Source organism: Oenanthe melanoleuca, chromosome 5, assembly GCF_029582105.1.
Source record: "Oenanthe melanoleuca isolate GR-GAL-2019-014 chromosome 5, OMel1.0, whole genome shotgun sequence".
Lineage (NCBI taxonomy): Eukaryota > Metazoa > Chordata > Aves > Passeriformes > Muscicapidae > Oenanthe > Oenanthe melanoleuca.
In genome coordinates this window covers 13,696,467-13,721,301 of record NC_079339.1, presented here as the reverse complement: position 1 = coordinate 13,721,301, position 24,835 = coordinate 13,696,467, and the positions used below count along the sequence as shown (strand labels likewise).

General features: G+C 39.6%; 2 protein-coding genes across 2 annotated transcripts in view; one reads left to right on the top strand and one right to left on the bottom strand.

Moving 5' to 3' along the window:
• The window catches only part of OTOG (otogelin), a 90,388-nt gene extending 72,991 nt beyond the window's left edge, over window positions 1-17,397 (bottom strand). The window contains exons 1-14 of the mRNA XM_056492898.1: window positions 17,346-17,397; window positions 17,192-17,252; window positions 17,041-17,095; window positions 15,885-15,975; window positions 8,797-8,889; window positions 8,420-8,574; window positions 7,917-8,035; window positions 7,407-7,612; window positions 5,707-5,837; window positions 4,779-4,885; window positions 3,926-4,035; window positions 3,025-3,150; window positions 1,041-1,149; window positions 214-260 (exon numbers count right to left, since the gene is read on the bottom strand). Of these exons, the coding sequence (XP_056348873.1) occupies window positions 214-260; window positions 1,041-1,149; window positions 3,025-3,150; window positions 3,926-4,035; window positions 4,779-4,885; window positions 5,707-5,837; window positions 7,407-7,612; window positions 7,917-8,035; window positions 8,420-8,574; window positions 8,797-8,889; window positions 15,885-15,975; window positions 17,041-17,095; window positions 17,192-17,252; window positions 17,346-17,397 (1,462 nt within the window). The remainder of the gene's footprint in view (window positions 1-213; window positions 261-1,040; window positions 1,150-3,024; window positions 3,151-3,925; window positions 4,036-4,778; window positions 4,886-5,706; window positions 5,838-7,406; window positions 7,613-7,916; window positions 8,036-8,419; window positions 8,575-8,796; window positions 8,890-15,884; window positions 15,976-17,040; window positions 17,096-17,191; window positions 17,253-17,345) is intronic.
• A 3,012-nt stretch (window positions 17,398-20,409) lies between these two features.
• USH1C (USH1 protein network component harmonin) overlaps window positions 20,410-24,835 on the top strand; it is a 45,976-nt gene continuing 41,550 nt past the window's right edge. Inside the window, exons 1-2 of the mRNA XM_056493364.1 lie at window positions 20,410-20,526; window positions 24,191-24,258. Of these exons, the coding sequence (XP_056349339.1) occupies window positions 20,491-20,526; window positions 24,191-24,258 (104 nt within the window). The 5' untranslated portion in view covers window positions 20,410-20,490. The remainder of the gene's footprint in view (window positions 20,527-24,190; window positions 24,259-24,835) is intronic.

Genomic DNA, 24,835 nt, shown 5'->3' with positions numbered 1-24,835 from the left:
GGTATTTGATTTGTGACTCTTAAAACTGATTTTCAGAAATATTAACACATTTAACTGATAAGCCAGGCCATTCTAATATTTCATCTACTGAGTGTGTAGATTGAAATAAAAATGCAAATTACATAATCAAACGTAGTATTAACTTCAAAAGTAATATTTACTGAAGTAAGAACTGAGTTATTAAGCAGTTAAATATTCGAGACTTTCACATACCTGGACATGTAAAGTTTGTACAGATCCACTTTCCTCCAACACAGGTGCTGAAATCAAAACAAAGTTTTCATACTTTTATTCTGTGAATGATACACAGTTGTTCCTCCTGTATTCCACCTCTATGGAATGAGCACCAAGTGTCTATAGCCTTACAAAAGGGTCTTTAGAATGGCTGGAAGCTTGTCACGAGGACATGATCATGTGAAATTTGCTCCATGCATCCAGTGACAATATCATTTCTATTTATCTCCTTAACAAGCATTAGAAAAGTTAAGGATTAATAACAGTGAGAAGAAAAAACACAAGCAATTTGAATCTTATGACTTTTAAAGACAAGAATTGTTGGGAGGAAAAGTTGTACATCTGCAAGCTCATCCATTTTCTTCAGCTAAGGTGATCCAATAAAAGACATTTTCTCTTCCTATAAATTTTTCTTTCCAATTTATAAAATTAACTTAGAAATTCCAGAACAGCAGCTAAATGTCACAATTACATTTGGCTCTTTATGGCCAAGCAGATAATCCAAACAGGAGACAAAGTCAGCATAGTTCTCCTGTTAAGATTTTGAATTCTAGATTCTTTTTATTTTTAAGGGAGTGCTCAAAGTGAAAAACAGCACTAAATATTACAGTATTGTCTGCAGTATTTTTCACTTTCTCTACTTCCACATTAACAGCTTAATAATATTTTCCATAATTGCAAAACATACACAGAACAAGAAATTTTTATGTAGAAAAGCTTCTGATTTCTAAATGAAACAGGCCTCAAAGAAGCTGTTTCTCATGATCATTAAAGGATGATTGACAACAAAAAGAAAAATTACTCACCAGTTATTACATTCTTCATGAACCACAGAACCCATTTGAAAGAAACTTCCACGGTAGTCACAAGGACAGTCTGTAGGCTTGACACACAACTCATTTTCATAAATTAAGCCTAGAAGAAATAAAATAAGAAAAAAAGTGATATCCATGACAATGGCTGACAGAGCACTAACAATTATATTCAAGAACACCACAAATGGTCATTCACGTAAGATAATAAAACTCTAGGCTATTTTTTAGTCATTTCCACCAAACAAATTGAATTTGAATTATATTAAATAAATTATATTACAGGGATCAAGTCACTAAATTTCTTAAGATAAAGTAAACAGCACAAATAACAAATATTTAATTACTGGGTGAGAGGGAGAGAAAACCACACAAACAAAATATGAAACCCAAACATATAGGCCATGCTGCTTTGAGTACCTTTGGGGTTTCTTTCAACATTTTCAAATCTTTGTCTATGGTCCTCATTTTACTGATTCTTTTTTTCATTTTTTCCTTATTACTATAATAATTATTATTCTTTTCTGACCAGAGGAGCAGAACAAAAAAAAGGCCTTACCAAACCATAAGAGGCATAATTTATGACAAATATGATTAAGCTTATAAATAAGGGTACATATAAGAGGCAGGACTTGAAGATTCATTGCATAACTTTCTGTCCTCTTTTAGATGGAATTCTGTACTCAAACAGAAGCCAATAACCAGGAGAAAACTGGATATCAACATCTATTTTGGTGATGAGGGCAAGGTTTTAAAGATCTAAGCACCTCACTGTCTTGGGTTGCAATACAGGATGTGACTGAAATGTGTGTTCTATCACCATCTGTTGAAGCCGGTGGGGCAGTGATTTCCTTATCTCTGTGGCACATACCATCTGCTAATGGGCCATCTTTAAACCAGCTGGGGCAATCATCTTTATCTTTGCCACAACCTATCCTCCCTCCAGGAAGATATCATCTGCTGCTGCCCCACTGAGTCCTGCCATATGACTGATAAACTTACATCATCCCACTGGGAGATGCTCCAGCCAGGCAAGCCCTTCCTACCTAGATAAAAACTGAGATTTGGACAGCAAGGTACCTTCTTTCCACTGGATTCCAGAGGAAAACTGGACCTTTCCACATCATCTCTGGACCTTCAGTGGAAAACTGCACCTTCCACAGGAGCACTGCTTCAGCTGAACCACATCTGTCACTCCAGGAAGACTGTAGCCACCATTTAATGGGACTGCTACCAACACCCTGACTGACAGGGTGTCAGGTTGAATTCTGACTGTCAGGGTTGAGATTGTTCTTTGTAATACTGTATTTCTATTTTAACTTTCTAGTAAAGAACTGTTATTCCTAATTCCCAAATCTTTGCCTAAGAGCCCCTTAATTTCAGAATTATAATAATTTGGAGGGAGGGGGTTTACATTCTCCATTTCAAAGAGAAGCTTCTGCCTTCACTGGCAGACACCTGTCCTTCAAACCAGGACACTCACTTGCCAGAATCATACAACTGTCTACAAACCTCAGTATCAAAACCTGTTTCTGGCCACAGGAATGAGTTTTATTTATGTCATGGTTTTGAGCCTTTCTAAGCACCCTAAAGAAAAAATTAAAAAAAAAAAATAAAAAAACAAAAAATGAAAAAAAACCAAGCCACCAAAGCCCCTACCAACAAAAACCAATCAGCAACCACCACAATCAGGAGGCTGCCTGCCCTGTAACAACAGAGCAAACCTTGTTTTTCACTGAAATTGTGTAGCTCTACAGCTAGAACATGAATCTGAGTTGAATTCTATTCCTACTTTTTATAGGGAGGAACAGGCTCTTGTCAGTAAGGCAAACAAGGTCAGCTACCACACACCATTGGCACTCAGTTTGCAAAGAGCTCCTGCTTTTAATCTAGTCAGGTTTTACAGGGATGTAAACTCGGGGAGGAGCAACCTGAATGTTGTATGGAGCCAGGTGTGTGTCTGAGGGGCAGAACTCACCATCTGGGCAGTAGCAGCCATCGATGCAGTGGAGCTCACTGCCAACACACTGAGACTGCTGGTGGCACGAGGCTGGGCAGCAGTTGATGCACTCACTGTAGGTCAAGGGCTCAGCACAGGTAATGACTGAAATACAGAAAGAGCCAGAGGGATTGAAAGGTCTAGAGCTACTGTCACAGGGCTTAAATGGGTTGCACATCTTTCAGACATGTATTTTCTGGCATGTCGGTTGAGTGCCTGCTCTCTAGATAAACACTGACTAAAACAATGGTTTTCCTAACACAGAGAGAATTGATACGTATTTACATATTCACATTCTCTCCACTAAAGGTCTTTCAAAAAGGAATAATCTTAAATTACACTTTCTCACAGAAGAGCTATTTAGATTCTCAGACCATCATCAGAAGCAGTCAGGACACCCATTAATAGAGATTTTTTTGGAACCATTGTGGAAATCTGTCATGGATGACAGTTTTGGTGCTGTGTTCCAGGCAGGAGAACAAGTTAAATAACCTCTTTCAAATTTACTTTAGGGATGATGTTTTATGCAAGTGCAATTTAAATTTATTTTTAAGACTCATGACACACATTTCATAAATCACAGAGCCATGGAGACTTTGACGATATTTGAAAGAGCAGCTCTATGAAAATAAGTTATTAATCACCTTAAAGAAACACATTGCAATAAACTTACTGCTTCAAAAAAATTCAATATAAATTACACATATTAAAGAGAAAACCCCTTTCATTTATGTAGTCTTGAAGTGAGTTTGACTCACTTAATAGCTTCATTAAGAATTATACGAATCCAAAATTGGAGAAAGGCAAAGAACTGAAAGTATGAAGGGCACCCTTTCAAAATGCCAGGGAACATTTCCAAGTAGAAGAGCACAGGCATTACCACACTGCTGGAAGTGCACTCGCCATCCATGGAGTGGCTTTCCTGCTTGGGCACACGCTCTGGCATACTCAGTGAGGGCTCGACACCAAGTTGCATCATCAGCTGCTGACCTTACACAAATAAAAAATGACATTGTTTTGTGCTCCATTCAAACACACACTCAGAACCTCATAAATGTTCCTGCAGGGCATTCACCCTGTGCTCTTCAAATCTACTTTAACAAGGTACTGTGCTGTTGGACCAGATTAAAAGTCTTAAAACTATAAAAACTTTCTGCCATCCTGTGGAAAACTCATAAGAAGGAAGTGTAAGATTTCTACCAGTGAGCCACCAGGGTACAAGAAATGGAAATGATCTTTTGACCTGCCTTATTTTTCTTTTTTTTTTAATTTAACTAGCAGGTTATGAAATGTTAGCAAAAGTTCAAATGATTATCAAAATCCTCTTCTGAATGGATTAGCATACAGCTTGCAGAAACTGACCCATTCACTATGACTTTTTGATTATAGTAAGGTGGTTTTAGAATGGCAGAAAGCACCTAAGGATGTTGTACACTCAGAATCAAAACAGATGACACGTTCAGGGGAGACAGACTAACACATCAGAAAAGTATCTGGGCCTGACTTAGGTCATTCTTATGCCAAAGAAAGCAGTAATAAGTCCACAGCATCCCACAGCAGTAAAACCAGAACAAAAGTGTGAAAAGCAAGATAACAGAACAATGTTAGATAAAAACTTGCATGCAAAGAAAGCCACAAATCAGTTCATTTAACATTTATAATTCATTCTTATGAGAGAAGGACTATGGGTTTTTTAATAATAGCTTTGGAATTAGCCAAAAACATTCACTTACATGCAGAGATCACTTGTGCAGCTTGCCATAAAAGAAAGAGGACTCACATACTCATGACATTGTTTAAATGGGGGATGTAACAGGATATTACACAGAGCATATGCCCTCTGAAATGAAAGAGACAGCTGTTGTAATGAGGTTTTCAAAAATAAACATAAGCAGAATAAGACAGAATGCTGTGGAAAATCAGAATAGACGTCTGTCTGTGTCTAGGAATCACTTTCCTCTCACCAAATTTCCATAACATTGACTCTTTCATCCAAGGTCATACCAGTGGTAGTAAAACATATCCCTTCCCCAGAAAGGGCACAGATAATCTTTCAACTAAGCCAAGACAACCTGAAAAAAGTATTGATTTAAATTGTATTACACATTAAAAGGCAAGAGAAACAAACCAGAGCTGGCACCAGCTTTAGTTTCAAAGCACTTTAAATTAAGGGTTATATCCTGAAAATACTAATTAAAACAAAAAATTACTTCAAAGTCATGGAAAAAAAGCAACAATAATTGTCTTTTTAAACATTGGCAAATGATCTGTGCTCTGACTCTGGTTTTGCTTCCTTGCTTCTTTCTATCCTTCCTATAGATAAGTTCTAGAAGAATCCCATATTTTACAACTTGTCCCTCATTCAGCTCTATAGACAAGCACTTCTACTGGCTGCTATGCAGACAGTGTAATATTTGAAAAGCTCAAGAATTAAATATGGAAGAAAAGGGAATGGGGAGCAGTGGGGTGATGAGAAGACAAGGGAAGATCTGCTGCAAGCAAGCATTTTAATTAAACTATCCCCCAAAAAGTGACTAATTCCAGTCTCCTTCAATGCATTAAAAGCTCTCAAACTATCCATTGAAAATCAAAATTAAGTCAAATTCTTGCTCCAATTATAATCACCAGCTATGGCAATATTCCTTTTGTGTTGATGCAAACCTGCAGAGATTCATGGCTTTGTGTCAGGCACGGTGGTTCATTGAGAAGAGATTTATCCCAGTTGGGTGTTCCTTGTGGAGGATTTTCCTGCCAGCTCTCTACGAATTCTGTTACATCATCTGTCAGTTTTCCTAGACAAGACACACACACAGTCACACAGTGACTTGGAGGGACAACAGTGCTTCTATAGGATTTCCCAGGCAAACGTTTCAATAATCAAAGCACATCAAGAAGAGAAAACCTAACCCTTCCTACTACCAAGTGAATCAGCTGAAATCAATCTGGTCTTTTCAAGAAGCAAAAATACTTTTAAAAGGAGCTACAGAAGTGGGCTTTCATATGGCATAAAGCAGATTACTCAAGCAATTTAGCAAGGAAGGGATTTAAGGGAGAAGGACCATGCCTGCCTTAGTCCATCAGTAGAATAAATAAAAGAAAAGCTTTAATAAGAAACTTAAACTAAAAAATAATACATAGGTCTCTGCTGCTTTATATACTTTATATAAAACTCCCAATAGGGAATCTAAAACCCAAGAAGGATGAGGTATTCTTAGATCACTGCAATGGTACAAAATGATTGTCTGAATTAACCAAATAGGGGTGTGATTCTTATTTAAGGAGAAATATCCATACTAGGGTTAAACCAACTAATCCATCATTATTATTATGGACAGGTGGTGACATTGATTACTGCTTGGATCACCCACAAATGCATATCTTGCCACATCTTTGTTCTTGTTGCTCCTCAAGCTAAGTGGATAAAGCTCATGCACAGTTAATTCACTCACTTGTGCTAAAAATGCAGCTTTAAGGAACTGAGACACTGAGAAAGGTGAGAGGAAAAGTCTGTAGAGAAACAACCCCTTGATCTTTGTATTAGTACAAACAACTTGATTTAGTGAGCAAAGTATTAGTGGGGGTAATGACTGTCAACAGGACAGGGCTGGTGCTTTCTGAAACTGAGGAGAATGCATGAACAACAGAGGAAACCACATCTACTGAGCTTTGCAGTAGTGCTCTATGGAAATATCCTCAAATTAAAGAGGAGCCAATAGTTAAACAGCCCAAAGCAATGATTTTCAAAAGTTTTTATGGCCTCACTTGGGATACTTTTCAAGGGACCTGATTTTTTTCTCTGGGTTTTTTTTTTTTTTTCTTACTCATTTTATAGATGTCTTCACTCACTCTTTACTGAAAGCCAAGCCTTTTGGAAGTGTCTGAAGTTAACACTGAAAGATCACTGATTATTTCTGAAAGCATTAGGCACATATGCAATGCCAGATCAAACAGGATTTGAGAGTTTTCATTAATTTAATTTACTAATTATTGATTTATTTCCAATAGCAATATCTCAGGCTTTACAGGTTGCAACATTTCTAAAAGGGCAGTGAACATTTAAAAACAGATTTTATTTTCAGGTCCCAGGAAACTGAAGTACAAATACCATTGTAGGCAATTGAGTAAGCCAAGTTTAAGATCTTCCTCCCTAGAGCCCCACCTACATTAAAATTGGGCCTCCTCACTAAATATAATTTAGCAGAAGAATTTCTATATCATATTTTCTATTTCAAAAGTCACCCATCTTAAATTCAATCATCATTACAACTGGAAACTAAGCAAAGTATCATTTATTTCACCAGAAAAACAAAACAAAAAAAAGACCACCACACTACATAGAAGAAAGTATCTTAAATACTCACCATAGCTGGTTTCCAGATCATCCTGCAGAATAGCATTATTGTTTCCACACAGTCCATGGGTTTTGCCCAGGTACTCTGGTGCCATTTTGATGTACACTGCAGAGGTACCATCCCAAGCCAGGGTAAAGGCATACTGGTGCCTGACCAGGAAGTATCCAGCCAGTTTCTGGATGTGTAAATTTCCAATAACATAAGGTAATTGCACTCTGGAATGACACACAGAACCAAAAGTAATATTACATTAGAAAATGTAACCATTAAAAATAAATTACTTGCTGATGCCTTCCTCATAGAACTCAAAATCCCTGATGTAAATATTAAATAGCTCCACTAAACCAAATGAATTGGCAAATAGCAGCAAAAAATCATGAATGCCAATGATTATACTTCATTCTAATTCAGGTATCACCTTTCTGAGACACTACTCTGTAAATGCAGAGTAATTATCAAAATGGTACCACTATATTGACTCCAGTGCAACTACAGCATTAGAAACATGACTGCAATTACCCAAATCCTTTATAGGTGACTTCACTGCTCATCTTTATTTGTTCATCTCCAGAAAAGAACAAACTAATGGACCTCTTGCAGGAATAAGGAGAAGAATGGCATTCAGGATCATTATTCACCTGCCAAATAAAATCACAAAGCCAACATCTTTATCAAATTCTTTGTAATAAATAGGTAGCAGAACTAATACACCCCCAAATCTGCACTCAGCGTGGGAACAAGAAGTTTGGTCCCCCTCTGGTGGAAAAAACTGGGCAGTGTTTTCACAGCCATGGTCATGGAGTGGTCTTTTCACAGCTTTGAGTGAACAAAGCAGGCTTTGCAAGGACACACATCAGTCTTATTCCTGTTTTCATTCCATGCTCTGGCAATGGCAGCCCACATCACATTAAAATCACATCTAAATTACATTTTACAACCCTCTATTATCATCTCAAGTTATTTTTAATATCATAAAATTAATACACTACTGGCATGTTCAACAACAAAAAATGTAGAAGTACCTGTATGGAAAAGCTCTGTTCATCTAATTCAGCGTGTCTCACAAGGGCATATGTGGATTTCCCAGGAAAGTAATAATAGAGTCCATCAAAAGTTTCAAAATTATATTGGCCCCATGTCCTGCATATATGATCTCTTTCAGCACCTGTGTTGTACACTAACAAAAGGAGAGTCACTTGAGACACAGCACTGTTTTTTTGATACGAGCAGGAGCTGAGATGGGGCAGAGCATGAGACATGCTGTGAAATATAATAACATAAAAGAAGAGGGAGAAAATGCTACAGCATGAAGGGAGCCTTTAGGCAGAGAGCAGTCATTGTAGCTGTGGGAACATGAGTGCAATCCCAGAAACCCAGTCAGGTTTCTCTCTTTACACACCTGTCTGGCACCTCGGTCCCGTCGCATTAAACCGACTGCAGTCGCACTGCTCCCTGTGGGCACACTCACCTCCATTAAAACATGCCAGTGAATCTGAGTGGAAAAAAACAAGGCATGTCAAAAAATTCTCATCCTTTTTCTTTCTAAGACCCTGTTCTTTCACTGAGTGTAACTCTAATAATGACAGGAATTGCTAACTTAGCATTAAACTCTCCTGGAGAGCCTAACCAGCCCCACAAAAATGAAATATTAGTGTGAAAGCTTCAAATCAAGTTACACAGCCAGATCAATAAATCTATTTCATCTTTAGAGAAGCCAAATCAAAATGTCTGTAACATGTTAATCTGACATGTTTTCAGTGCCCTAAGCAGCAAATGGAGGAAGTGAACAAGTACTGCACAGAGAAGCCCAGTGTCTACATCCACAAAGTCACACCCTGCGGGTAAAGCTCTGCCAGATGAGAGCAGCCTTCCTTAGAAATAAATGTGTTCTGATCCCAGCTGTGTGTCCATACCTGCCTGCCCTCCTTCCATCTTGCAGCTTCCAAGTACCCCAACCCCAAGCACTTTCCATAAAGATCTGACTTGCAATGACAGGTTTGGGGGACGGAGATGCTTTGGTTTTGAAAATTTCTATTTACTCTGTGAAAATCCCTACCAAAACATAAGTTTTCATTGAAGTCTAATGAAAAGTGCACACAAGCATAAATAAAGTTTCCTGTTACTAAATTTAAACTTCATGATTATTTTTTTTTAATTGTGATCCATTTACTTCTTTTTCTAGTATTTGCTCCTATAAATGTGTGTTTAGGAAAGGATTTTGATTTTAATAATTTACTAGTATGCTATCATAGTAGTTTTTCTGCTTTAGAATACAAACTGAGATTGCTTTTGTTGCAGAAAGCAGAGAAGTTGCTTAGAAGAAACTGTTGCAGGAAGACTTGGCCTTTTCTTTATCTTTACAAATACATCATTCTTGAAAAATAGTCAGAGAATGGTTTTTGGTTGGAAGGGACCTTGAAGATCATCTCATTCCAACCCCATTGGACCAGGTCTCCCAAAGCCCTATCTCACCTGGCCTTGAAGACTTCCAAGGATGGGGCATCCACACTCCTCTGAGCAACCTATTCTAGTGCCTCACCACCCTTATAGTAAATCATTTCATATTAATATCTCATCTAAACTTACTCCCCTTCAGCTTCAAGCCATTACTGTTTCCATTTGCAATCACATTAGAAATACTAAGTAATTATTTGAAGATTTTCAAAATATCCAAACAAGCAAACAAAAAAAAAACAAAAAACAAAAACAAAAAGCTATGCTCAAAAGAACAAGGCAGGCAGACAAAGTAAAAGGTAATGATTCTTTGCCTGCCCTGCTAGCCCAAATATCCTGCTCCTTTCCCTGCCTGGCCAGCATCAGGGCAATAAAAAATAGTGCAAGCACCATGCAGAAAGGTCCCTACTCACACTGGCTGAGCCATCTCATTTACATGCTCACAGTGACCAATCTTGTCAATAATGCAAAAGCCTGTTCCTCTTGTCAAGAGAGGCAGACATTGATCTCTTTCATCTTGACTGTTGTGAGACCTGTGTAACCAGAGCTCTGGTCTCTGTTCTTTGCTTCTCTAAGATTATGCCCTGCTGCCTGTCCAGCTACAATAATGTGCAATTAGGCTGCAAGTCATGTTCCTCTGAGCTGTAGAGGAAGTTAGCCCCCTTTTGATGTTTCAGGTTGAATGATTCCCCTCTGAGCATGGCTCAGGTAACCTGCTCCAAGCCCTGTTGTTCAGACTGTGCAAACACTCAGCTGACCTGGGGACCCTTGCTGTCACTCTGAAGGATCTCCCTGGCTCCCTTCAGAGAGAAAGGGTGTTAGCCAAACCTAAAACAAAAAATCAAATTACTCAATCACAAGCATTTTCCTCTTTATGAAGATCTCTTCTGCCTGTGTATGATTCTAAGAAAATGTTATAATCTCAGCTATTGCATTTGTTTATATCCCTTTTTCTGTATTTTTAAGTGTCTTTCCTTACACTGCATAGAACAGCTGTGTGTGCAAACATTAGTTATCCTTGAGCAGGTAATGAGGAAAACAGCATTGTTTCAGATCACATTTAGAGCTCCTACTACTCTAAGTGTGGCCTCCTTTAATCATCCCATTCTGCTCCATTAACACAGAAATACTTCCCAAAGTATCCAGAATAAATATCCTGTAACAAGGTGTTCATTCTAATCTTTGTCATTAAAGGAATATGAGCTCTGCAAATAAGCTAACCCATATGATCACATCAGAAGTTTATCTCTCCCCTAGAAATGTGAGGAACATTTTAATACTAGCAGAAAGGGAAATCAAGCTAACTGAAACTTAGAATTAGGAAAACTTATTTTGTCCTCCATTAACCTGAAAGCAACACCTGTTAAAAACTCCTCAGCTCCTCTTTCCCCTTTGACATTATGCCAGTTGAGTGCACTGGGTTGGAATCTGAAACTGAAAACTGGTGAGACTTTTCTAGCAGAAAATAGTAGGCCTAAGCAGCATGATTTGGCTCACACAAATAATAATGGGATTTCTAACCAGTGTTGCCACTAGAACCTGCAGATCACCCTGATAATACCACCATTGCTGTGATGAAGCAACCAGCCCCAAATTCCTTCCTTATCAAATAAGGTGAAGATTTGGGATCTTCTTGTAACACAGGCCTGAATTCTTCTCTGCTGTTCTCAGTTTGAATACTCTCACCCCCTGTAATTGCTGACTAGGCTGCAGTCCCATGGATAGAGTTATTTTAATCCCTTGAACACATGGACCTTCTTTTCAGTTCTTTTAAATTATTTTATGAATTTAAAAGAATTCTAAAATTCCCCCCTTTTAAATACTTCTATGAGCAATAGCAGAACCTTGGACCCATTATTTATCACAGCCTTTGAGAAATTGTGACTGTAATCCAGCCCACATCACTGCAAGGGGTTCTGCAGAGCAGTGCCCAAGCTCCACACAGAGACATTCCTTAGCAGCATCATGATAGCTGCTCAAAGCAGCAACTTCATCAAAATACACATTCATTTTGAAATATTATTATTGATGCAAGATATTTTGTGGCTTTGCATCTCAGATATGGTGGGCATTTAGCTTTATCTGCTTTCTTACAGTGCTTCTTCTTCAATTAATACTTAAAATCTCTTGAACTGATTTCAGCTCCAATTGATCCTCACTTGCTCATCCATGATTTGGTCTTCTAAACCAAATGCTCATTAGGAATAAAATAAGTGATTTATTAGTGTCGAGTGAGAGAGTCACTAAACAAATTCTCTCCTCCTGGAACACAAGCAGGTAACTGCAAAGAAATCTTCTCTATGTATTCCACACAAAATATAAGATACTAAATCAAAGAGACATCTAAATTAAAGTTTTTTCTACTTTCATTCAAGAAAATATCCATTTTGAAATACTTGCTTTTTGCTTTAGCTATCACATAAATACAGATGCTTGAGCTCAGGTCTGACCACATGGTAAAACACCATTATCACCAGTACACCACTAATTCTTGAAGATTTCTGCCTGATGTGTACCATCCCATGAGTATTTTTCTGTAAAACAGTAAGTACTTCCTAGTGCTACTATTTTTCCTATTATTTAAGACACAGCATGAAAAACAATTGCTTAATGCAGTATAGTAGACACAGGTTTCCTTTCAGGGTATTCATTACTAGATTACTTGAACAGAAAAGTTTAAGTATGAAAGATTAATTTAGAGATCTGAAGTGATAAAGTTTTGCTTAAGCAAGATAGATACAAGATCCAGCCCATGCCTTCAGTTCTTATGATTCTGCCTAGATATCAACTTTGACCCAAACAGTTTTAGAAATTTGAAGTCATTTACAGAAACAGACATATTATATTTTTCACAATTCTTTAAAAATTTTTAAAGTAGCTATGCAAGAGTTGGAGAGTAACTCAGTTGAAGAATCTAAAGGCAATCACAGTACTAAAATGACCAATAATTTAAAAATAAAAAAAATTTATTCTTAAATGGAAAGGTGAAAAAGCAAAGCAGATCAGTGTAAGAATTTGCAAGAGCCACAAATAAAAGAGTAGAACATATACTTAAAGTGTAATACTTAAAATTTCATGGTCAACACCCTTGAAGTTCTGTATAATTTCCACTGCACATTTCCCTAGGTGCAAGCTTTCAGATGTTCCTTCAGCTGTGGGAGAAGCAACACAACAAATATTTCCTGCATTCTTTTTCACCCTTCAGCTTCCTAGTCTTTGAAAGCACCTGCCTGCAGTGGCACAGGTTTTCCCTGGCTTCAGCAGGATGCAATACAGCTCAGGGCCAAGTATCTCCTTGCTCTAGGATGTAAAATTTTCCTTTCTGGGATTCTGAGGCGAATGAGGTGGGTGCAATTTTAACCCTTCAATTCCACGAGCCTTGCAGTTAGCTGCATATTTTCTGCTCTGGTGCATCTCCTGAAATCAGTTCTCAAACCCACATTGTGAGTATTGTCTATGACTCATGCCTGATACAGCATTGTAAACACTGCACATTTTCATGTGTTGAAATGTTAGAAATTCTCAACAGTAGCCTGAATACTTCCAGAAATTATTTGGTTTGCCAGGTTTTTTAAGATTTAGCTCAGGAGTTTCCTGTTTGGGGATTGAGGCTTTTTTACATTTGTTTGTTATTTTTTAATTTTGCATGAATAAGATTTGTGTGGAAGGAAGTCAAAAGTTGAACAGCTACATAAATGACAAGTTAGCTTCAATTATTCTGATACACATTTCAAATCCTATATTCCCTGGCTACAAGAAATTAACACAGAACTATTTTCTTGGCATTTGCTTGTGCTATAGCAAATTTGTTGTTCCATTGACAGATAAGACATGATATCACTTTCTGAAATGCTTTCAGTTAACTAATACAACACAAAGAAATCTCTTGCAAAAGTCATGCACTCACTTCACATAAAACACATTGGTTTATCTTTATAGAGCTATAGAATGAAAAAAAAAAAACTGGTATTGCAGGAAGAATTGACTGTAATATAATTTCATTTTAATCACAGTTCTACAAGTATGTTAAATAATAATTTTCTTAGAGACATTGCTAAAGTAGAGAATGCAGCTAACAGCCTACCTTGCTGTTTTGGTTTGGGGATTTTTTGTCATTAATCTGGGTAACCATTTGTTTAGGTTTTTAAACAAATAAGGTTTATTATTCCATATATCCCCAGATATTTGCAAATGCCACTCCATGGGAAGAGTCATTGCAGCTAATATCTCTCTTGAAATTGGAGAGACTAAAAGGAAAACTATTTTTCTAAGTATTAGGAGCACAGTACAAAACAGATCAGGTTACTCGTTTGTTTTTTAATGTGTATCTCACACACAGATAACAATAGATTGCATTTGCTGTGATTTAAAAAGGAAACTTCCAAGCCTATGTATTCCACTGTTTAAAATAATTTAATAATGCCAATTTTATTTGTCTTCAAGTATGGGCAATCATTTATAACTTGAGGCATGTCCTCAACAACACTGCCTCTCCAAAACAAGTACAACAGAAATGGAAAAGCTCTATGGAATATTTTTGCCTCACAGAAGAACAAACTAGAAATATAACAAAAACTTTGTACTGTTACTTCTACAGAGAGCAATAAAACCTAATTGTTGCTATCATAACCACATCCTCCTTTAGAAGCTTGGCCATGTGATGAGTAAGACATCTGTAAATATTTCGTTTTCCCTAGCTGCACATTTGTTCTTCCATTTCTTAAATGCAATACACTTGCACATAAACCCTTGTCAAAAGCTCTTTAACAGAAATCTTGTGCAGGGCTTATGTGCATGGATTTTATTGCACACTTGAACAGCAATACATCTTGGAAGCTTTCATCCAGATCTGAAGCAAAAAATAAAATTTACTAATCCCAATTAAGGAAATTTTCACTAGGCAACAACTAAATTCAGGGAAACAAACAATTGTTGTGACAACAATTTTCTCAGCATGATCTGCATATCTTCTCTTCATAAGCTGCTTTATTTATTATTTTTAAAAAAAGCATAACTTCTTGGCCAATAAGATGGTGCAACCCTCAAAAAACAGAGGAATTTGGATTATATACAGTGATAGATTTCTAAAGCAATTTTACCATACACAACATAGCTATATTTTTTTTTTTCATATACTAGAGAGATATTCATAGGTAATAGTTTTTTATTTGAGCAATATTATACTTCTCTAAATCTTGTATCACTCTTCCATGTACCCAAAAATCTTCTGAAAACAGTGTGAAGACATTAAAAGCTTTTGGAGATGACACAACTCTAGTCACAATTTGGGAGTCCATTCCTACATCATCTTGCCTGTTGGGCTGTAAAGCTATGGGATACAAATTGAGACTCTTCACTTCAAGGTAGGTCCCACATCCAGGGCAATCAGGCTGACTGAAGAGAAACTAAGGGCTTGCATCACTAATTAACTCACTTTAAATTATTCTGCCTCATTCTTCTCCTTTGTAAAAGACAAGCAAGACACAGACCCTTCTCAGAGTTAACAGAGAAGATCTTTACCCTTCAGCAAAGATATTTTAAGCCTGTCCACTTCACTTCTGAAAATAAGACAAACCAAAAAACTAAAGATGCACACTCCCCAAGCAAATGCCCAGTACTGCAAGCTGGTGGCCAAAAGGACTTTATCCTGCCAACCATAGATCATACACACAAAAAGCATCTGCAGGTTACCTCAGCAAAAACAAACAATCTCCAAGCACAAAAAAGGTACAGGGCATGCAACAGATTTCCTTTCTGAAAATTCTTTATTACAAAACCTGAAGTTAGGAAGAATCTTTCAAATTATCAAACCAGAACCAGGTGTAAACTTGAAGCTAGATGAAACCTCATAACAAATTTCCATACTCCTGGGTACTTCTGAGACCAAACAAGGTAGAATCTCATTATCATTAAGGGCTGTAATAGCTATTTTGGGATTTTTTTTTTTTTTTTTTGATTCCTAAGAATGATTAAACAATGGAGAAAATGAGGGATAAGAGAAGTTCACTTTATGTAGAAGCACAAATAACTTACTGGATGGTCCACATTTCATACTGTGAATTCTCCTGTTGTGAGACAAGGACATTGCTGTAGGTGAAGAGTTATAAACTGCCAATCCAGACTCCTTTCAGAAAGAACAAAGAAATCAGCAGCTATAAACAAGACACCTAAAAATCTCTTTGGTCTTTCAGTAAATTAGCCATTTTTGTTAATATTATTTCTTCATATTATCTTACTAAAAAGTTCTCAAAAAACTCCATGGTAAATTAAAAAGTACACTCTACTCAAGACTGCAATATTTTTTCTTTTCCCTTCCTCTTAAACATACTTCTTACTGAAAATTTCTGCTCAGTAGGCTACCTAGCCTAGAAAGAAACAAAAAATGTATTGCTATATCTAGAATTCTTGATGGGAGAATTGGGATGGAGCATTTGCTATTATTGGCAGTTGATTTGGTTACCTGCTTGCAGTTATGTGACTTTTTTTTTTTTTGCTGAGCTTTTTCCCAGAAAGAGCAGGGAGAAAGCAGAAAGAAAGGTGACTCCCTCTGAGGAGCCATGAACAAGGACTACAAAGCAATCCTTCCTTTTCCCACCCTCGAACAAGGGAGTGGGAACCACACACCCTAATTACATTTCAGCAACGTGCCATGAGTGACACAGCCGAGTTGCCAAGATAAACCACATCCAAAAACCTGAGTGCTGAGCTGTAGTGACCCGATACTGCCAGCTCGTTTACCGAGAAGCAAAAAGGCTCCCACAAAGCAACTGCTGCTGATGAGCCAGACCAGACCTCAGCTTTACCTCGAGCAAGGATGCTTTGTACAACACAAGCTCTAGATACAGTCTCACAATCTCCTCTCGCTGCTTTAACACTAAACTTTCCAAGTCCTGAGGAATCACCAAGGGTAGAACGGCCACCCAAACTACGGATGGTATCACAGCAATGCACAGATACATCACTGAGGCAAGATGCGAGAAGCTCATTATCCTGATGCCAACCGGAACTTCCATCCCTGCATCCCGCACCGCCAGCCCCTCAGAGGGCTCTCCCCGGGCAGCAGCACTGCGAAGCCTGGCACCACCTGAGCCATCAGCCTCAGGAGCCCTGGATGCAGTGTGGTGGATGCTCTCTTTCCGGGGCCCCATCTCCCCACTGAGGTGCCCCGATGCCCGGCCCGCATCCTCACCTGCACGGCGGCGGCGAGGCCGGCGCTGCTCCGCGCTCCCGCGGCGCTTCCCGGGCTGAGGGGGAGAGAAGAGCAGCGTTGGCTCGGCCCGGGCAGCGCAGGCACCCGCCCAGCCCGGGACGAGCCGCGCTAAACCCGGGCCGGCTCTTACCTGGGGAGCGGCACATCCCCACCGGCGGGGCGCTGCGCCCGGGCAGCCCACGGGGACAGCGCTGGAAGGCAAGGGGGCAGGTTAGCGCTGGCCAGACTGCCCTGCCCGCCCCCCCGTGCCGTGCCGTGCCGTGCCCCGGCCGGCACACACTCACCCGAGCGCAGCCAGGCGCACAGCAGCGCTCCGAGCAGCAGCCGGGTCTCCATGCGGGCGGCAGCGGCTTCCCGCGGAGCTGCGGCCGCTACCTGCGCCCCGAGCTCATCCCGCCCTCCCGGGCGGGGCGGCCGGGGGGTTTATCCAGCGCCTGCCCCCCGCCCCCGGCCGGCCCTGCCCCGGCACCCAGCCCCGACACCGCCCCTCGCCCGACAGCGGGCACCGCATCTCCGGCCCCGGCACCGCATCTCCGGCCCCGGCACCGCATCTCCGGCCCTCCGCACATCCACGGCCCCTTTTCCGCATCCGCACATCCACGGCCCCTTTTCCTTCTCCGCGGTTTTGGGAGGCGGCCCGAGTGCCGGGGTGCCGGCGGCAGCCGGGACCGCTCCGAGCGCCCATCCCGGCCGGAGCCGCCGCTCCCGCTGCTCAGCACGGGGCAGTGGCCCCGCTGAAACAGGTGTCAGCACCTGAATAACGACAGAATAAGTGAGACACACACTCAATGCAGCTAGCGTGTATGGATGGTTTCCATAGCTTCTGATAACTTTTTTTCACTATAAATTCACACTCTGGAGCTCTCTGTGGAGCCTTTTCCATGTTTATTTCTCTCCTTTCTTTTTTTCTTTCTTTTTTCCACCTCTTATGATTAAATTTGCTTCCTTCCATTATGTTTCTTCCCTTTGCTCTCCTCCTATTGCTGATACCTTTCCTCTGTTATTTTCCCTTTCCCATCTGCTGCTGTGTCTCCCCCCATCATTCTTCAGGTTTGCATATCTTATGACAGAAGCTTTAGAAGCTGCCCATACCAGGTGAGAAACTGTCTCAGATAAAAAGGGGCCTTTTCTGACTGCTTTGGGAAGTCTGTTAACAGTAAGTCATTAAAAAGATCTCTTTTCTGCCTTTGTAATTTGTCCCTGTGGATTGTGTTTCTTGTGTTTCATTTCTAATGAAATGATGGAAAACTAGTGATGTTTCTACTGAGAATTCTGTTCCCTCCTGTAAGTGTTGGAGGGAGAATGTGCTTGAGAGAAAAGAACGTGAGGAATAAAAGATATCCTTTAACTTTGACACAGGCTTTTCCAAATAACCCCAAACAGATTTTTAGAATTATGTGCTAGCCTCAGCCTATATCTGCTCCAAGTGCAGCATGTGTTTGGCTTTGGTGCACTTTCACTGATCCAAGTTACATTAATGGAAGTAGAGAAAGTAGATAAAAGCAACAGGGATCAGGTTACACAACACACACTTTAATGTATTTCTTTGCCTACTAAATGAGCTGCTCACTTTGTTCACTTTCCTTTTATGCCACGAGTAGCAAACAAGAATTGAAGCTAATCTAGAGCAAATTTAGATGCAATTTGATTTCTCCCTAGGAAAGATCTCATTATCTAAAAATATTAAACAGTCATAATTTTACCATCTTTTAATATATGGTGCATTTGAAGCAATGAAAACTTCAGAACCATCTCATAAATTTACTGATTATCCAACTTCCAGTTTTGGAGCAGGAATTAGCTTTGTGGATTTGTTTGCTTTATATTTACGCACAGTAGAGCACAGGAATTCATGTAACAGCAGACTAACAGCCCACCAAGCTTGTCATCCTCTCTGCACTGTGTCCTTCACATAAAGATTTGGAGCATTTTTCACATCACCAATTTCACAATTGTTTACTACGTGGAGGAGTTTCTGACTCTTGAGGAGTTTATTTGTATTATAAAAACACGTTTCTTTCTTTTAAATGTACATAACTTTGAGTTTGTATAAAATCTATTCCTGCAAAGCCTTCTAGAAATGATTGATAGATATCAATGATTGTTACTATATGTAAATTTAAAGGATAAACACATGGGTTCTAATGCATGCTTTTAATTTTTTGTGTCTTCTTCTTCTTCTTTTCAAATACAAGATAGTTTTGTTTTGCATGTGCATGGAAGAAATTCTTGATCTGTGTGCTTAATTCTATATCTCTGTGGAGAAAATAGCTTTTTGGTATGGTGAGGTACTGAACTTAGGTAAAAGTGATTTATGTATTAATAGTTGCGATTTTAGGAGAAAATTGTTTTCTGAAAACAACTGTATTTATTTGTATACAGGTTTAATACGCACTCCTCTCATATTCCTGACACTTGATATGAAAAGTGGGTAATGTACATATAGTTGAAATGTTCCAATACAGCAAAATCATCTAAAAGGGGTAAGAGCAATTTCTAAGGAGACAGTATAGCTTACAAAACTTGTCACACAGAAATAATAAAATAGAATGCAGGGGGAGTTATGGATTTTTTTTTTTTTTTTAAATCATGCTTTTATGTGTGTTCATACAAGTTTCCACTTGGTTGGAAGGAGGAGAGGTAAGTTAGTCCTGAAGTAAACCCTGCTCTCTCTGGAGTTATGTGGTTAAAGGTAATTCTGCGTGGGGACCAAGAGACCTGGGTGAGCAGATATCCTCCTCTTGCTACCCTCCTGTCTGAGGAAATCTATGATATTGTACTACAGCAGGGAAAATGGGAGAAGAACCAGCTCAAGACAAAACAGTATGAAAGAGATTACTCAGAAACAGGCTCCTTTACAGGTGGTCCGAGCTTGATCCTCCTGCAGTTACTCACAGAAGCCACGTAGTGGGAAAGGCTGGGGGCAGTCTGATTTAGACAGAGATGCATCAGCTTACTAAAAATAAAGAGTTGAGACTACTTGCTCTACAGCAATTTATTAAAGCAATTTTTTTTTCTGTTTGTTTGGGCTTAGATTTTTTTCTTTGCTTGTTTGGTCGTTCTGTTTTTAACCCACGCTTTAAGGTTCACATCTTCGCGTTTTCTTTAACTATTGGTCCTACTGACACGCATGCACACCTACAAATACAGGAATGAAACTGGAATGGGAGCTGAGTGCTGTTTGAGAAGAACCAGTTGTAAAAAAAAAAAAAAAAAAAAAAAAAAAGGGGGGAAATGGGGGGGAAAGCCAATGGATGGATGTTCATTTTCCTTCAGGCCCGGGGCGGTGGCGGTGCCCGGCTGCGCTGCCGGGATGCTGGAGGCGGCGGCGGGCGCGCCTCCCACCGCCCCGGGGCGCGGCCTCGCCCGCGCAGCCGCTCCCGCATCCCGCGTCCCGCGTCCCGCGTCCCGCATCCCGCATCCCGCACCATGGAGCGCCGCGTCGCCCGCGAGTTCCGGCACAAGGTGAGGCGGTGGGGCCCCGGCAGGAGTAGGTGCACGCTGTAGGAGCACAGCCCCGCTGGCCGGGCACGGCTCTGCCCGGAGCGCCGCGGGAAGGAAGGGAGAAGCTCGGGGACTTTGCACCGCCCGGCCAGCAGCGCGGGTGGCAGCCTGCGGGGAGGGGATGGGTGCTAAAACCCTCGGAGAGAGAGCGACGAGAGGGACATTCCGAGCTTCTTCCGGGCTCGGAAGGATTGATTTTGTGTTTAACCCCCGCTGGAGCCGGTGCTGCTCGTGGCGCTGGCAGTGCCCGCTCAGCCCTGCGCCTCCTCCTCCGCATCCCCCGGCGCTGCTGCGCGCCCATGGGCGAGCGCGCTCGGCACACGGAGCGGCTCCGGCTGCCTGGCACCGGCGTTTTGTCATTTACCCGGTTAAATAAGTGCTCGGCGGAGCGCAAAATCGTATGAGCGAAGAACGCCCGAAGAGCTCTAATTAAGGAAAGGAGGAGGAAAGTAGTTTACAAGTGTAAAAGATGTTTTTGCCAAGGCATTTAGGACTCTCAGATTAAAGTTTTTTGGAGTGTTTTGTGGAGGTTTGGTTTTGCTTTGTGAAGAAAGTCGTGGTTGATTTTATTCGGGGGGGGTTTTTTTGTTGGTTTTTTTTTGTCAGCGAGGACACACAATGTCTGCAAGTGTAAGGTTTTATAGAAATATCTGTCACCTGGTAATAAACACATTAACTAAAGGATTGTTAGGATGAATTAGAGCGACAGCAAAAAAAAAAAAAAACAAAACAACAAAAAAAAAAACAAAACCACCAAACAAACAAAAAAAAAAAAACAACAACTCTGTACCTCAAACTGGAGTTCAGAGACACTGAGGACCTGGATATTCCATAATGATGACTGTAGCCATCTAGCACATTGTTTCTGCCTTGCTCCCAGTTACTGTATAACTCAACAGTGGGTTGTGCAACACTCGTGTAAAGACTCTGGTTTCCAGGTGGGTGGTTACGGTCTTGAACTTTAAACCTTCTCCCTTTCATTGCTGCTATAATTCATAAATCATTCAAGCCCCACCCCTGATAACGTAAGATGTATTGTCAGTGTTGCTGCAAACAGCTGGGATGCAGATATCAGTGACAGCTTTAGCTGAGTTAGAAGACGTGAAACAATTATTTTCTTTCTTTATTTTGTATTATCCTGCATCAAGTGACCTCTGGCATCCACAGTCTTGGATGCTCACGTTTTCTGTGATATACCAGTGAAGATGCTCACTGCAAGATCTAAATTTCCTCAGTTAATGTCCATTTTCTTTCTTTCCTTCTTAGTTTCTTTCTTCTTAGCAATTTTAATCAGTTTCCCTATCAACCAAGCAGCAATGTAAAATATGTAATATATGCAAACACACTGACCAGTTTTTCCCTTTTCTTCAATAGTTTTCCAAAATCTGTGTAGCTTAAACAGGACTTAATACTCTTCTTTGAAACCTGGCAGATTGGCATAGTGTTACATAGTGCATTACTGTCATCTGAACTTTTTCCCCATCAAAAAGTGCTTTTTCCTTCCCACAGCTTCTATTCCACTGAATAAACTTAGGTAGACTTCTTGGCAGATTTTTTTTAATATATATGTAAGTGCAGATTGTGAGATAACTTTTTAATAATTTCTATGAAAAACAGTGCCATGTATGTAGTGAGAAATACAGCATAAGCAACTCTTTGTATTTTAGGATTATCTATGATACAGATACTGTGAAGACTTTTTAAATAATCACAAAAGGGTTGAGGGTGGAAGGGACACCTGGAGTTTGTCTGCCCCAACCCTCCATGCTCAGGGCCACCAAAAGATCGTACAGGGCTGTGTCCAGATAGTTTTTCTTAAATATCCTTGGTTTAAAAGGTCTGAAATCACCTATCCCATGACTCTACAGTCATTTTATTGAGAAATAGATACCAAAATACTTCTGTGATCCAAGTTATACCATGTCACCAATGGTTGTTTTTGTTTTTTAAAGATAGTGTGGGGCATGATATTTTAGTATTTCTGAAATTAGAGTCAGCTTTTAGAAGCTGGTTGGAAGTCCAGGTAAAGCATATGTCTACAGTAAGACTTTACCCCAGGGAGCTAAAGAATTAGGAACATGGCAAGAGATGCAGGCAGCTGTGATGCAGGGATCATGTGCAGCAGTCAAACAGAAAGACTGAGTGTCTTGTCAGATGAAACAGAAGAATTTAAATGTGGCCCTCCATTTTCTGAGAGGAAATGAGAATGTATCCACCAGCAAGCATTTATATGTTAATTTTTGCTTTAACTGTCAGGAAAGAGAGATGACGATGGTTTTGCCCTTTGCTGAATAGGATTGATGCACTTAAACATTAAATACTCTTTGTAGGACACTGCTCATACAGTATCTTAGCTAGCTCTGGGGACTGAGCTCTGTATTTTGCCTGTCAGGGAAATGAAAAATTGATACTGGAATTAGTTTAACCTTGAGTTTTACCTTTTCAATTATCCTTGCCTTGAGTCTGTGCACAGTATTGCTGGAGTTTCGACTGCAAACAATTTATTTCCTTTTAAGACAGACTTTATCCTGTGTGTTTTGAAATTCACTGTGAATAAATGGGTTCACTCACTGGTATAACTGTAAAGCAATCTTGACCTGCTTGTAGCTTTCTGGCCTTTAGGTGTTTTGAAAGTGTCTTTTTCCAGGGGAGACAAGTAACAGAAAACCACCTGTATGCGAAGTCTTTCTGGCTTTAGAGAGCCAGAAGGAAGGCACAAGTAATAGAAAACCACTGGTATGTGAAGTCTTGCTGGCTCTAGAGAGCCAAGTGGGACAAAAGGAATATGAAGCATGTATTTAGTTTAGAACATAATACAAACCACTGCAAACCTAGAAAGAAAGGGCCTTTCTTTAAGTATGCAAATTGCTTCTCAGTCTTCACGTCACAGTAATATTACCCTTTAGGTCAGATGTAAATTGTTTTCCTAAATATTAGGCTTGTCCAGATGTAAAACTAACATGATGTGACCTCTCACTACAAGTAGGATTAGTGGGGGTCTCACTATCACTGAATATAAATTGAACTCCTCATGTAAGAATTTGTGTTTGGTTTTCTTTTGCTTCAATTTACTGTAATTATCCAAGAGCAGGCATAGTAATATGACACTGGTTTAAGTAAAGGTACTATTAGTGGGGGAGGAAAGAATAACTAGCAAGTTCTATCAGCTAAGAGCTGGAGCAAAGAGGACCAGAGGTGTAGCAGTTTGCATAATGCTATAAGTGAGCTCCTGAAATCGGTGGTTTGGACGGCAGGACAGAGATTATATCTGTGACAGCATGTGCTACATTAACGAGTGGCCAAAAAGGTTTCTGAAGACATTTATCCAAGAGTACAGTGATTATCAGGTAAGACCAAGATGATATTACTGTAATAATACCACTGCTGAGGGGAAATTTAGCAGATAGAATGTATCAGGATTCACCACCTTGTCTAATTGCTGTCCTACTAATTTTAGAAAGTCTCGTTGTAAATGTGACATTGTGAGGTAATGCTCTTTTGCAAAAACATGTTTTTTCCTTGAGGAAATCTTTGCTCTATGGCTTAAGAATCTGTGAAAGTCTCTCACGTTCAGCATTTTTGGCTATTAAGTCAGAGATTAATGATAATATTTTTTGGTTTTCAGGTCAATCTATTAATTGACAATGAAGCAGAGAAGGACTACCTTTATGATGTGCTGAGGATGTACCACCAGTAAGATCTAGCTTTATATATGGTTGTAGAGAACTTTACTAATATTTTTAAATTTGAAGAATTAATATTCATTATTTTAAATAGTCTTTCCATATGCTATTAGAAAAGTAGTTGAAATAAGAGGGTTTTTATCCTGTTTAATGAAATCTTGTGGTTTCACAGCATAGCCTGCAGGCAAAGAAGGAGGATGTCTGTAATCACTTATAAAGTTACTTTGGTTTTATAACTTGGCAGTTTTTTAAATGAGTGTGGTGGATTCATATTTGGGGGTTGTGTGGGGGGAGGGTCCTGCATGATAAAACTGTTCTTAGGAACAGAGCATTAATAAAATTCATTAATATTTCCAAATAATGCTTACTTATTTGATACACAGTTTCTACTGACATCACTTTTCAAAGATGTTTTGCTAACTTTTCAGATAAAAATTTTTCAACTGTTCTTCAGAAAGCTGGAAAAATTTAGGCTTGGAATCTGTTTGGCATGTTTAATGATTCTGGCTTTTTACAACACAATGGTAAAAAATTGGAAAGGTGATAGGCCTATTACCAATCCCCTTGCTGAACTGATTTAAACCACA